Source organism: Canis aureus, chromosome 28 (genome assembly GCF_053574225.1).
Source record: "Canis aureus isolate CA01 chromosome 28, VMU_Caureus_v.1.0, whole genome shotgun sequence".
In the NCBI taxonomy this organism is placed as follows: Eukaryota; Metazoa; Chordata; class Mammalia; order Carnivora; family Canidae; genus Canis; species Canis aureus.
Genome location: NC_135638.1, coordinates 20,216,617 through 20,231,930, shown reverse-complemented (window position 1 = coordinate 20,231,930; position 15,314 = coordinate 20,216,617). Strand labels below are relative to the sequence as shown.

The 15,314-nt window shown below is 35.9% G+C and overlaps 1 protein-coding gene across 3 annotated transcripts in view; it reads left to right on the top strand.

Annotated features, from left to right (window-relative positions):
• The window catches only part of TERF1 (telomeric repeat binding factor 1), a 37,347-nt gene that overhangs the window by 8,843 nt on the left and 13,190 nt on the right, over positions 1–15,314 (top strand). For 2 of the 3 annotated variants that reach the window (XM_077876580.1, XM_077876578.1), the window contains exons 3-8: positions 1,511–1,632; positions 3,055–3,141; positions 6,579–6,728; positions 7,809–7,918; positions 10,722–10,775; positions 12,476–12,567. In XM_077876580.1, coding sequence (XP_077732706.1) covers positions 1,511–1,632; positions 3,055–3,141; positions 6,579–6,728; positions 7,809–7,918; positions 10,722–10,775; positions 12,476–12,567 — 615 coding nt within the window. The remainder of the gene's footprint in view (positions 1–1,510; positions 1,633–3,054; positions 3,142–6,578; positions 6,729–7,808; positions 7,919–10,721; positions 10,776–12,475; positions 12,568–15,314) is intronic. The other variant, XM_077876579.1, reaches the window with a different exon arrangement.

Genomic DNA, 15,314 nt, shown 5'->3' with positions numbered 1-15,314 from the left:
CTGCCTGGAATACACTGAATTCTCATCCTTATAAGCAAACAAAGCCAGGGAAGAAAAGCTACAAATCATCCACTCACCTCACCCCTGGAAATGTAGTTCATCTAGTTCTCTTGCTTCCACCACTATCCCATGTCTTTAGCAATATGATTTTGCAACTTACCCTACTTTGTTCTACATGTAATGAGAGTGTTGGCCTACTGCAGTGTCCTACATTCTACCTGAAAGTGAAAGTCTACTAAAAACATTCTAAAGGTCTAACATAGACACATTGGTTTTCTATATCTCACATTTATAAGAGGGCAACAGATTAATGAGATGGGTTAGATAATGTCCAAAAAGAATAGGAAATGCAAATATTTAAATGAGGTTTTAAAAGAAAAACCAATGTGAAATGAAGAAGGATTAGGCAATCTGCCTTTGCATTTTCATATTTCATGCTTTCCAGCATGTACTCTAGACTTACCAGGCATCCTGTTATTCCTGAAACACAGGAATAACTTGTTTCTGAGACACAGTTGTGGTTTTTAAGGGTTCTGGTGTCCACTTCTGCTACTTGCTAGCTATGTGACCTAAGACTCAGGTCCTACTTTATAAGACAAGGTTGATAATGTTATATATTATATACTCTTTTAAAGAAATCGTGTGGATAATGGAGCTACTGCACCTTAGGCACTTAGTTTAGTGCCTAACATACCTTAATATGTGTTGACTATGAGTGTGAATATCTTTTGTCCTCCTCTACTTTATGTTCTGTTGCTACCTTCCTGAAATGTTCTCCTTCCCCTCCTTATCCTCTTCACTTAGTTATCTCCTATTTATCCTAAATGTCCCAATTTGGATGGTTTCTCTTTCATAAAGGATTCTTTCCGGTATCCTTTCATAGAGCTAATCTTCTATTTCTCAGATACACTAGATCCTCCTAGAGAGTTTTTGGAAAATACAAATACATGGGGCTCTACCTTGTACTAATTAAATCAATCTCTAAAGGACGGGTCTAGGCATCTGTATTTTTCTAAAAGCTCCTCAGATGATTTCGAGGCATAGGTAGGATTGAGAACACCGGCATAATAAATTTGGTAAAGTACCAATCACATTGATTTGTCTTTTTTCATAGCTGGCATATGAATTTCATAAGGGCAGGAACTCTTTTTCTTCCTGGTCATATCCTAAATATCTGACACAGGGCCTGAAATATAGAGAGACTTTGTATATGAATTAATATATTTTTATGTTTAAAATATTGGAGAAACAATTAGGAGAAGACAATAGGAAATAAAGTAGAAATTGTTGAAGCTACTAACATTGAAATTGCTTGCTCCTTCTAATTTTTCAAAGAAGGAAAAGGAAATTAACTTGAAAAATCACTTGGCTAACCTGTTGGATACAGTAATAGTGCCTGGTACATAGTATATACTCAGTAAATATTTAAAGAAATTAATTCATAAAAAACTGACAAAGTAAGGTTTTACTTAGCTTCCTAAGTTACTTATCTTTGTTCTGGTTTTAAAAGATGCACAATTTGAAACTGATGAACAAATTACACCCTTGGAATCAGCCCTGATGATTTGGGCTTCAATGGAAACAGAACATGACAAGCTTCATGAAGAAATACAGAATTTAATTAAAATTCAGGTATGTATGTGTACTGCATTATTATTATTTTGCTAGAAAATAAACATATTACATCTAAAGAAACTAAGGGCCACTTAATAGAAGTTGGGCGGTAAATTCAAAGTAAAACTTAATATAATCATTCTCTTTAGTAAATTGACCTTTGGTTTATAGTCTTGATGCATGCTCTAATAACTAGGACTTAATGTTTGCTACTTAAGTATGTATTGCCCCCACGTAAGAAAATATACTGCATTGACTTAAAGATCACAAAGCAACTTTCAAAAACCAGTGCTTTGTGCTCTCCCAATTTCTATTCAAGATTACAAATATGAAAAAAATAAGTATTCAGTAAGAAATCAGTGGATTTTTGTAAATAAGATAATGTAAAATTTTAATCTTGTAGAGGAAATTTAAGGAGTAACCTATTAAAGAGTGAGAAGCTTAAAAAGTCATCCAAAGATAAAATAGCAGGGAAAGTATATTTTGCTAATGGGCAGAGCAAATACTAAGGATTGTTCTAGTTAAATAAATTTGTCTTCATTTTTAGAAAATTATTTTATCGTTGGGTAGAAGAGAAAATCCAGGTGATGTCCCACCTTCCCAAAAGTTAATTATTGTTAGTATGGTGACTGTCCAGTAGAATTAAACTGGAGGAGAATGGGCAGAAATATGACTGCTACTTTTAAGAATTTCAGCCTGGGACAGAGAGTTTTGTTATGTCTGTTTTGGGGGTTTCTAGAGAAGGAGACCATCATTAATATACTAAGATAAAGTTGAGTAGGTTACTGTAAATACATAGCAAACATGTAATACATTACTATTTGTCAGGTAGTATTCTAAGCACTTTTCATGTAGAACTTCAATTCTTATAGCAGCCCTACAAGTAGGTGCTTATATCTCTACCATTTGACATACAAAAAACAGGCACAGGAGGTTAAATAGCTTGTCAAAGTTTACAGACCTACCCAGATGGTAATGATTGGTCCCTATTTTACCACAGTATCAGGCCAGTTTATCAAATGATCATTCAGAATCATCTGGCTTCCTAGGTTTCTATTAGAGATTTTTCAGGGATCCTAACTAGCTAATTTTAAATATCCTCCTGTCATGAACACCATCAACCTCCTCCCTCATTTTCCTTTTGCTAAAATTAATATTTAGGTGGGTCTTAAATGTACATAATGTAGCTCCTAATTTGTTTATTAATGTCTGCTTTTAATTGGCCTAAATTCAAAAAATCTAGAAAGCTGGGCATTTACTAGCAAATAAAATATGCAAGGGGCCAATGAAAAATGTTTACATCTTTTTCAAACCACAGTTTTCATCTTTGAAAAGATAGTGAAGTAGTTTAGACGTAACAAGACTTACTTCAATATTAAACAGCAACTTTACATTTGTAAAAAATAATCTAAGATGTGTATTTGTCATCCTGTCTTTTAGGCTATAGCTGTTTGTATGGAAAATGGCAATTTTAAAGAAGCAGAAGAAGTCTTTGAAAGAATATTTGATGACCCGAATTCTTATGAGGTAGTTGTTTAAATTAGAATTTTTAGAACTGCGTCTATGGAAGTAAATGAAAGAATACTAGAGGAAGAAAGGGATGCTTTATCTTTTAAACAGTATAGAGCAGTGCTGTCCAATAGAAATATAATTGCAAGTCATATGTGTTTTAGTAGCCATAGTAAGTCAAAAAACCTAGTGAAATGGATTTTAATATTTCATTTAGCCCAAAATACATCCAAAAACATTACTTTTAATGTTTAAGCAACATAAAAAAGTATTAGTGGAATATTTTACACTTTGTTTTTTGTACTGAGTCTTTGAAATCTGGTGTGTATTTATACTTCTATCTAAATTCAGGTCTCGCATTTCAAGGGGTCAGTAACTACTTATGGCTAATGGCTACTATATTGGGCAGCACAAGTAGAGAAAAAAAAGCATTTTTTAAAAGATTTTGTTTATATATTTATTTGAGATGGAGGGAGAAAGAGAGAGTGCCAGCATGTGCATGAGCAGGGGAGAGGGGCAGAAGCAGACTTCTCAGTGAGCAGGGAGTCTGATGGACCCTGGGATCATGGCCTTAGCTGAAGGCAGCTGCTTACCCTATTGAACTACCCAAGTACCCCCAGAAAAAAAGCATTATAATTAGCTTATTTCTAGAGGTTTCTTATGTGATCATTAGTAATTTTTGTGTATATGTGTAATGTTAAGGTCAATTGAACTTAGTTTTTAAATATTAAAAACAAAGCATTGTTGGAATAAAACTTAAAGAAATGATAGTTTTATACATTTTTTTAAAAGATTTTATTTATTTATTTATTCATGAGAGACACAGAGAGAGAGAAAAAAAGAGAAAGGGGGGCAGAGACACAGGCAGAAGGAGAAGCAGGCTCCATGCAGGGAGCCTGACCTGGGACTCAGTCCCAGGTCTCCAGGATCAGGCCCCGGCCGAAGGCAGGCACCAAACCGCTGAGCCACCCAGGGATCCCCAGTTTTATACATTTTTTAGTGAACTTTTTATTGAACAGCAGCATACCTTTAGTAGCATACGTGTAATATAGTGTATAAAGAGATGTGTTTTCACAAAAGAAACATGCTTTTGTGATGACCCCCTAGATCAAGAAAAAGAACATTGCCAGCACCCTCCGGTCACTATCCCTCCCACCTTCCTAAGGATAACCACTATCCTGACTTACAACATCCAAGTTTAGTTTTACTTGTTTCCGAAGTTTATGTAATGCAATCATATAGCAAGTTTATGTAAGATTGATCCATGGAGTTGCTTGTAACAATAGTTCATTTATTCTCAATGTTCCATTGTTGGAATATGCAACTTCTCCATTCTACTGTTGAGCAACATTTATTTCCGGGTTTTGGCTATTAACATTCTTTTACATATTCTTTGTAGAATACATATGTGTTTCTATTGGTTATATACTTAGGAATAGAATTGATGGGTTATCAGATATGTACATACTCGGTTTTAGTAGATATTGCCAAACAGTGTTCCAAAGTGGTTCTGTCCATTCCTTCAGTAGTGTGGAAGAGTTGTACTTGCTTCACAGACCTTCTCTGTAGTTTTCCTTTTAGTGCTTCTGGCAAATATGTGGTAGTATCACATTGGGTTTTAGTTTCTCTTTCTTTGACTAGTGAAATTGAGCACCTTTTTCTGTGCTTGTAGAGAGTTGGGGACTGGTCACCTTAATCTGTTGAGGGACTATGCTGAGTCAAGAGTTGGTTGAAGTTTTATTAAGGCTTGGTCTGTCTCTAATTTGCCCCTGTTCCTAGGGTATAACCCTCCAGAGATGTCAGCTGAGAGCCTGATCTGTTTATTGGGTTCCTTGCCTCTACTTTTTTGCCTTAGCACTGTTAGGCTACTGCAAACCCCACTCTGTACCTCACAGAAGAGGAAACCTTACAGCCAGTAAGCATAAGAGGAAATGTTTAACCTCACTAGTGTGAGTAATCCGGGCAATCCCATGTGATATATTGAAATAGTATTTCTATACCTCAGACTGACAATGATTAAAATATCTTAGAATACTAACAGTTGGCTCAAAGAGTGGGGAAATGTTAAGGCTGCCATACCTTCTTAGTGCTATAAATTAGTACTTAAACTTTGGAGAGCATTTTAGCAAAATCTGTAAGTATGTATTCCAGCAATTCTACTTCTAGATAAATACCCTGAAGTAATTGTTTTTATTCTTGCTGCCCATTTTAAAAGCCATGAACGGGTTTTTTGGTTTGTTTTTTCAAGATTGATTTACTTATTTTAGAGCCCAAATGAGGGGAAAGACAGAGGGAGAGAATCTTTTTTTTTTTTTTTTTTTTTAACAGAGGGAGAGAATCTTAAGCAGACTCCCACTTAGCGTAGAGCCCAACTCAGGGCTTGATCGCAGAACCCTGAGATCATGACCTAAGCCAAAATCAGGAGTTAGCCATTCAACCAACTGAGCCATCCAGGCTTCCCTAAAAGCCATGAAGTTTTATTTATAAAAAACAAAAAGGGCAGCCTGGGTGGCTCAGCAGTTTAGTGCCACCTTCGGTCCAGGGCATGATCCTGAGGACCCAGGATTGAGTCCCACGTCAGGCTCCCTGCATGGAGCCTGCTTCTCCCTCTGCCTGTGTCTCTGCCTCTGTCTCTCTCTGTCTCTCATGAATAAATAAATAAATGAAATCTTAAAAAAAAAAAAAAAAAAAAAAAAAACAGTTTGCCCTGTTAAGACAATTGATCTGAATAGAGCCTAAGTAGAATTTTTTTAAGGATCTGTAGCTTTTATTGTATAACCAGCCTTGAAAGAACAAGTCCAAGAGAAACTTGTACTGTCCACAAGAAGACCTGTAGAAAAATGTTCAACAGTATTGCAGTAATAGAAAATAGCTTTTAAAATCTTTCAAAAGGCTGGAAGAATGGATGAATAAGTGGTATTTTTGATCAGTGGAATATTGTTTTATAGTGAAAGTAATTAGTTCTATAAAAATCAAATCAACATGGATAAATGTCACAGAGTGAGCAAACATAGGAAGTTTCAGAAAAATATGCATATGCTAAATAGTACCATATATTTAAAGGTACATTCATACTTAGTGCAAGTTACAGGAATGTATGGATATGATAAATTCTAAATTCAAGATAATGGCCACCTTGAGGAGAGGAGAAGCTGGAGGTGCAATCATTATGGTAGTAAACAATGTCTTCAGTTGTACAGATGAGATTTTCTTAAACTTGGCAGTGGACATTCAGGTTCATCATTTTTTAATCCTTTTGTATGTGTGTGAAATGCAAAGTAGGTTTTTTTTAAAGTAAGAAAAAATATATTGGTGAGCCGTTTAAAATAGGAGAATTTATTTAAAAAAATCTCCTGTGTCTCTGAGTTTATAATGTGATTTTTTTAATTAAATAAGACAAAATTTCTATCTTATTTGTGATTTATGTGTTAATACATTTTTCCTGTTGTCTTTAGCCTTTAAAAAGGAAATTGCTTGTGATAATCTCTCAGAAAGACACATTTCACTCCATTTTTCAACACTTCACCTACAACCACATGATGGAGAAAATTAAGAGTTATGTGGATTATGTGATAAACGAAAAATCCTCAGCCTTTCTTATGAAGGTATGCATGTTTCAGACTCTAACAGTAGAGTAAGGAGAAATTGTTATTATAAAGGGGAATACTTGAAATAGAAATCCTTAAAAGTAATCAGAATTTTATTTAGTGATTTTGTAGAAGAATGGCAAAATGTTATAATTAGTAACATTTATTAGTGATCTTTGCAGTGTTTTTAAACTTTATGAAATAAGAGTTGGGGAAATTTTTCAGAATTAAAGTTGAGGGGAGAGCAGATTAAAGAAATTTTTAGCATGTTTTTGGAAAAAGTAAAATTGGGCTGAAGAAGGACCTTTTAAAAAGATTTTTTTTTTTTTAAGATTTATTTATTCATGAGAGACAGAGACACAGGCAGTGGGAGAAGCAGGCTCCTTGCGAGGAGCCTGATGTGGGACTCCATGAGTCCCGGATCCCAGGATCACACCCTGAGCCAGAGGCAGACACTCAACAGCTGAGCCACTCAGGTGTCCCTAAAAAGATTTTTTTATAATATTTTATTCTCAGTCTTGGCCTCAAAAAATTTTAACTTAATGTTATAATGGAGTACTGATTAAGGGAGTGTAGTAGATACCTAGAATTTTTTAAAAATTTTTATTTAATTTTTAAGATTTTGCTTGTTTATTTAAGGGGGTACAGGGGGAGTGAGAGAATCCAAGAAGACTCCATGATCAGCGTGGGGCCCATTCTGGGGCTTGATCCCACAACCCTGAGATCATGACCTGAGCTGAAATCAAGAGGCAGATGCTTAACCAACTGAGCCACAAAGGTGCCCCAATCTGGAATTTTTATTGTTTTTTTTTTTTTTAAAGTAACCTTTTATCTTAAAATTGCCTAGCAAGCACTGTGTGTATCAAATACATATACAAGGAAAGATTTTCTCTATAAGGCTTGTAGACCAAGCAGGTAACTAAAGCAGCTGCTGTTGATGTCATAGTTACTGGAGAGAACACAATGCAGTCTTTTTATTGACCTGTGAACAGATATATTGGTTATGACTATCAAAATATTAGAAAGCTTTATTTTTAATACTATTTGTTCAAAATGACCTAATGGATTCCTTCCTCCTCCACAACTCCATTTTTTAAGGCAGCAGCAAAAGTAGTGGAAAGTAAAAGGTCAAGAACAACTTCTCAAGATAAACCTAATGGTAACAATATTGAAATGGAAACTGAAGCTAATTTGAATGTAGGAAAAAGGTTTGTAAATTCATTATTTTCAATCTCATGGATGCATCTTTATGTGAACATGTTGCTAGTGAGACATTTTTAACAATTTTTATAGAGGGCATGTTTGATTATTAACATTTGGATATTTGGAATACTGTACAATTACTTCATGGTTTATGTAAATTGTTATATGTGCTAAGCAAAATAGTGGTTTAAATAGTGTACATTCTCAGGCAGCATGTGCTCTGAAACTGTTAAGTTTGAAAACTTGAATCTCATCTGTGCCCCTTAGTTCTCAGATCTCACATCCCCCATCATGGGCCCCAGGATACTGAGGAATGTGTTTTAAGACATTGTTCTTACATCTTTTTTTTTTTTTTTAAGATTTTATTTATTTATTCATGAGAGACACAGAGAGATAGAGAGGAAGAGACACAGGCAGAGGGAGAAGCAGGTTCCATGCAGGGAGCCTGACGTGGGACTCGATCCTGGGTCTCCATGACCAGGCCATAGGCTGAAGGCTGCGCTAAACCGCTGAGCCACCCAGGCTGCCCTCTTCTTACATCTTTAACAGTAGCCTAACCACTTGGTCTGGTGCTCAGCTGAAGAAATTGTGATTTGCTTCAATGCCGAAGGGAAATGGGCTATGTCAGTCCTACACATAGACCCCTTATCCATGGGGGTATGTTCCAAGACCCCTAGTCTGGGCCCGAAACCTCTGAAAGTACCAGACCTATATATATATATTCTGTTTTTAACTATCTATACATACCTCTGATAAAGTTTAATTTATAAATTAGATACACTAAGAGATTAACAACAACAGTAGAATTCTAACAGGATAATGTAATAAGAGCTATGTGAATGTGGTCTTTCAGAATATCTGAGTTCTGAGACAGCGTGACAATGTGAGCTGATAAAATACTTTGTGTGGTAAGATGAAGTGAGAGTAATGATGTAGGCATTATGACATAGTGTTAGGCTGATAAGATTCTTTGGAGGATGATCTTCCAGATGCAGTCAGCCATGGGTAACAGAAACTGTGGAAAGTAAAGCTGCAAATAAGTGGTGGACTACTGTAGTAAGAGACAAGTTCAGTCTCCAAAATTATTTCTTTAGGGATTTTCAGGGGTGATTTTTACCTTTCATTTGGGCTTTAGAAGCTAACCTTATTGAAGAAGATAAACTCTACCATTTTAAAGTTTTTTTCTTGAACCTATGGTCCATTGCCTCTATTCTTCTACCCTTAACTCAAGGCCAGACCTCAGATCCTTATGATTTCTGGATGGATGGATTTGGCAGTGGATTTCTTGGTCCCATGACTTTATTGCTGCAGGTTGCTCATCTTAACTACTTACTTCGAGGTGGGGATTGGAGTTCAAGTCGGATATATAGTCATTATATCTAAACAGAACTCTTGATGTTCTCATCTGTCTCTGTACCCTGACTCTCCTTACATGTCCAGTTAACTCCCTACGTGTTATGACTTCCATCTCCATGCTTCTTTAATATATTCTTCTTATCACTTGTGTCCTAGGTTATTACTTAGCTTTGTACCATGCAAATCCATCTTTGACATGACTTCTAGAGTCAGCATCCCATAAGAATAAATCTGTTTAAGTCACTTTCCAGCTTAATCTCTTTTGGCTTTGTTTCATGCTAGATGAGAGTTGGAAGTTTATCGGCATGGCTTACAAAGCCAAACTTAGCCCCCCCCCCTTTTGTTTTTTATATACAACCTTATCCCTAAGCATTAGCCTCTCTCTACCTACCTAAATGGTACTTTCTAGCAACACAGAACTTCATCCCAATCCTCAAATACTATAAGCTCTTTCGTGCCTGTCTCGTGCTTCAATTTTGAATTCTCTTCTTTCTGTTGTCTCCAAAGCAGGCCCTTACTTGCCATTCAGGGTCAAGCTGAAAGAATTTGCAATGCACTAGACATAGGGAATAAAACTGAAACTAGAGACAAAATAAAGATCAAGAACCAAGCAGATATCAAGGCCATCCTGGAGGCAGATAGAATCAGGACAAGTTAAGCATCAAAATCACCAGTCTCAGGATAAAAATCAGGACAGAAATGAACAAGGATAGAATCAGAAGTGTGATTGCAAAATTAAATAATAGGAAAGATGAAACCGTCATGTTATCAGTGATAGATAAAATAAAAACTTTGCCCTGATAAAGTGTATAAGCTATTTTGTGACAAAATGAATTATAGACATGAAACAGGAACAGCAGAAGGCATTACATAACTTGTTAAAATATATAGACTTAAATGCTGAAGAAGTTGAGATGGACAGCTTCCACGAGGAGTGAGCATTGGGCAGACACTTGAAAGATACTTTTGATTTTTACAGTTGGATGGAAGAGGAAATGTCTTTTTAGGACAGTAGAATTGTTCCATTGAAGGCCCAAAGGTGTAAATGGTCACGCTGTGTTTGTGGAGGCTAAATTTAACTTCAGCAAAGGGGGAAGGGACTTGGTAAAAAAGTTCATTTGGAGCCTGGTGGGGAGGGCAAGAAATTAAACTTGAATCCATGGAAATAAAGATCTATGGAAGAGTTTTTGAAAGAGCCATATGAATGCTTGATTATAACATTAACTCTGCTTAATTTATGTTTGTGAAGGCTTGATTTAATATATGGTAAGCACATCTGGGCAAAAATTATCCATGTTGTAATTCTCTGTATGTTCTAATATTATCAGAGTTTCTTTCCAAAGATATTTTGTATAAATTGAAATAGGACTTGATTATATAGTAGGTACTAACTTTGTGCAAAGTTTCTTTTGCTTACATTCTTACATATTTTTTCTTCTTTTGAAATATTAGTGACAAACAGCCTGCAGGAACTGAATTCTCAAGGAATACAGTATCCTTATTGAGGTGAAGTAAATTGACCTATTTCTTATCTATCTTTTAAAATCTTTGAAACACTTCATACAGACTTAGATATGTTATAATAACTGTCATATAAATACTATGATTTAGAGAATATCGTAGGTGACTGCTTATCTCAACAGGTATTCAAGACCTTGACATGTCTTGAAATTCCAAACCATAGAGATCTGCCTCTGGGATCCTGGGTTGTTACACATTGTTTCCACAAGGCCATTAATAGCATACACATATAGGGAGTCCTTGAACTTAAAGCCAATATTTAATAAATTCTAATTCTGTCCTAGAAACAAGGATATGTTGCTGGGGGTGGGGGACAGTTACATTTCTGATGAATATCCCAAGTTCTTTTTTTTTTTTTTTTTAAGATTTTATTTATTTATTCATGAGAGACACACACAGAGAGAGAGGCAGGCTCTATGCAGGGAGCCTGATGTGGGACTCGATCCAGGGTATCCAAGATCATGCCGTGGGCTGAAGGCAATACTAAACCGCTGGGCCACCGGAGTTGCCCAATATCCCAAGTTCTATTTTATGAAATTACTTGAAAAACTATGTTTAATCTACATTTTAGTTACAGACATGTAACATGTTCAGAGAATAGAAAGTCTGCATGAATGATTTCAGAGATAGAGCAGCTGAGATGCTGAACAGGAACAGTGATGCGAGGTTTTGGTTTGGTGTGGGGGAGGTCAGTGGAACTGAGGAACTGAGAGGTCAGGATTGTATATGGGTTATCCATGAGAACACTGAAGTAACATGATAAAACCATCCTTGGGGGGTAGAGAAAGATCTTTGAATGATGGGAAGTGCTTGCAAGGTTAGTGAATGATTCTGAAGAGTGGTAGATGGAGATACACATCAGTGGCATAAATCCTCAAGGGCTAAAATTTCTGTGGAACCAGGACCCTAAAAGTGGTATTCGTTAGGAAATGAGAAGTATAGAGACCCACCTCTGGGACTCAGTTCATAAGAAGGTAGAAGATTAAACCTGTCTACTTGAGTAGGCCACAAAGAAAAATATTCTCCCTAAGGGAGAGCTAGATTTTGGGGCAAAAGAAGTAGGGGAGCTGGTGAAGAGGTTGAGAATGACATTAGAGCACAGGGAGAACGGGAACAGATTAGCAGGTTGCATGTGTACTTAGGTAAAAATAGAGGTTTTAGGTGGTGGTAAAATCATTTCCTAAGCTTAGGTAAACTACATTTTTCATCTAAACTAGCTCCTTTATAAAAATTGAAATAATACCAACTTTGCAGTGTTGTCAAAATTTTGCTACACCCTGTATTTCCAAACAGCCTTCATTTCAAAAAAGCTCTTTTTGGAAGCTATAAAAATAATCATTATGTGTAAAGGAATTTTGGAATTCCTATTTTGGTAATTAAAAGCCACAAGAGAGATGAAAGTTAATAGCTGATAGTCTGAGGACTTTTTTTTCCTTCACCTATATAATTAGGAGGTCAAAAGAATCTTGATTTCTAAGTAGATGAGATAGGGAAATTAAGTGATAGGAAGAGAGGAAGTCGGACAACAAAAATCTTAAGAGGCCGTGGTTAAGAGGAGACACTCAGCAAGGAAACAACCTGAAGTAGGAGAAGGTCTATAACAGATTAAGACAAATCATCTATCTTTTTTTCATAGCTATTCTACTTTTTATGGAACCAATCCCATGCTTTTATGTTTAATTTAGGTCTCACAAGAATCTCTTTCTATATAAGTCAAAACATGGAAGCCAACAACAGGATTTTAATAGGAAAGAAGAAAGAGTGGAAACTCTTCAAAGTGAGTACTCTTACTTCAATTTTAGAAGTGGAGAATTAATGTGTCCCTGAAATTGATCCAGCCCCTGACCTCCCCATCATAACACCCAGACACTTCAGAAAACTGAAGCACAAAGGATTAAATGCCATACCTCCATAGAGTTAACTTAGAAAGTTAGTACTTGGGATCCTTGGGTGGCGCAGCGGTTTGGCGCCTGCCTTTGGCCCAGGGTGCGATCCTGGAGACCCAGGATCGAATCCCACATCAGGCTCCCGGTGCATGGAGCCTGCTTCTCCCTCTGCCTATGTCTCTGCCTCTCTCTCTCTCTGTGACTATCATAAATAAATAAAAATTAAAAAAAAAAAAATTAAAAAAAAAAAAAAAAGAAAGTTAGTACTTAATTTAGAAAATTAGCTATTCTGATTGCCTAGCTTGGAGTACTTTTGCTATGTTGGCACACTGCTTTTCTACTTTAGCTTTTATTCAGCAACTTGAAATAGTTACTTATCTGAAACATGGAAGTTGTTACTATGGTAGTTATGTTCTATAAAGTCACCGCAACTAGTAAATACTAAACCTTAGGGGAATTACAGGGTTAGATTCCTTTGAGCGTCTTGTCACCAGCTTTGTCAACTGATAAATATAAATGTATAGTCTTGCTCAGAATGTTTACATGTTTCGGTTTAAAGACACTTTTTAATATATAATGCTGATTTGACAGCCGGTAGCACTGTGACTTGTGCCTGGGTAAAGCTTAGCTAACACATTTTTTCTGTTGGGAACATTCAGGTCTTCTTGCACTTAGGAACACTAGACAACACTTCCACAATACATTTGGGGGCCATTCTAAACAGCAAAATTACCCCCCAAACACAAAATGTAGTATTAAATAGACACTAAAAAAGACATTTATAATAGAGCTAAAACAGAAAGGCAGAGAGTTATCTTGTTTATTAACCTTTGCTGGGAACACACACATCAGGTGAGATGAATTTTTTGGTCTATGAATGTCCACCAGTGTCCACTGTGTATTGACTTTTGAGTTACAAATTATTAGGGATGTAAATTCACAAATACAGGATACATGAATAATGAGGATTGACTGTGGAATCTAGCTACTCTCTTCCTTGCATTTAGAATTTATTCTTTTTTTTTTTAATATTTTATTTATTTATTCACGAGAGACACAGATTGAGAGAGAGAGAGAGGCAGAGACACAGGCAGAGGGAGAAGCAGGCTCCATGCATGGAGCCCGATGTTGGACTCGATCCCGGGACTCCAGGATCACACCTGGACCAAAGGCAGGCGCCAAACCGCTGAGCCACCCAGGGATCCTCAGAATTTATTCTTATAAAAGGGATCACTGTATTTAAAAAACAACATTAAGCACCCCCCCAAAAATCTTAAAAGCAGTCCTAATTATTTTAAATTAAAATTTGATTATAAGTTTCTCATTGATATTTATTCATTCAGCAAATGTTTATTGAACCTCACTACATTCTAGGTAATGAATGAAAATGAATACAATCATTTTTAAACTATTGATCCACACTTAGCAACTTATTGGTCAGTATGAAAATAATAGATGTACCAACTTGATGCCAGGGACATAGTAGAGCTACAGTAAGTATTAATTGACTAAATTAGTTCATAACTGATGGCTGACGACAGGACTAGTCTTAACTAATATTTGTAAGTTATACTTCTAAAACATTTACATCCATAGATCTTATCATCCTCATTTTAAAGATGGTAAAGTTAAACTCAAAGAAATAATTCATGTTGTTACTCCAAAATTGTTCTGCATCTCTTACTGCAAAATGGCTAAGAATCAGAATTCTAAACTAAAATAATTTGGGGATTCAGGGCTTTTAATTTCATAATACAAAATTCAAAGAAATGGAAACTTATACTACTTTTTTAGATTCTAAGTAGTTGATTAGTAGTTAAACTCAACTGTAATCCCATTGCAGTGGTTTGACACTGGCTATGGATATTGAGCCTAGAAGATTTTGAGTTGTAGTACATTTCTTAACTTTTTGTTAGATGTTAGTAATATATACATACATATTTTTTTTTAATTCCACTTTGGTTAAAGGGTACACAGTACCCTTTCTTCATAATTAATGGATTTCGTTTTATTTATGCTAAACAGTTTTTTCAAATTTTTTTTAAAATACCCTTTACAAAAAATTTTTTTTCAGATTTGTAAAATTGTCATGTACTTTTAAAAAATCGAGTGATTCAGAAAACTTGAAAGAAAATTACCTAAATTCTTTCTGTGCAGAAAAAACTTAGCATCCAGCGAAACAGTATGTAAATTCATTTAATCCTCAAAAATCTTAAAAGTGCCTTTTTTTTTTTAATAATCCCATTCTATACATGGGGAAGCCACTACAAAAAGAGATTAAGTAAAATCTACTTGATCTCAGAAATAGTGAACAGAACTAGAATCACAGGCAGGGAGCTCCCATGCAGGGAGCCTGATGGTGGGACTCGATCCTAGAACTCCAGGATCATACCCTAAACCAAAGGCAGACACTCATGCTGAGCCACCCAGGTGTCCCTAGTGAGTTCTTTGCCCAAAGTGGGGCTTGAACTCACAACCCCAAGATTAAGAGGTTCATGCTCTGCCGACTGAGTCTGCCAGGCAAAATTAGACCTTCTGCCTGCAGAGCCCATGCTTTTAATTGCTGGGCTAGACTACATCAGTAGAAAAATAGTCAAATAAAAATTTAGAAAAATGTGATTAGTTTGCATGTTAACTT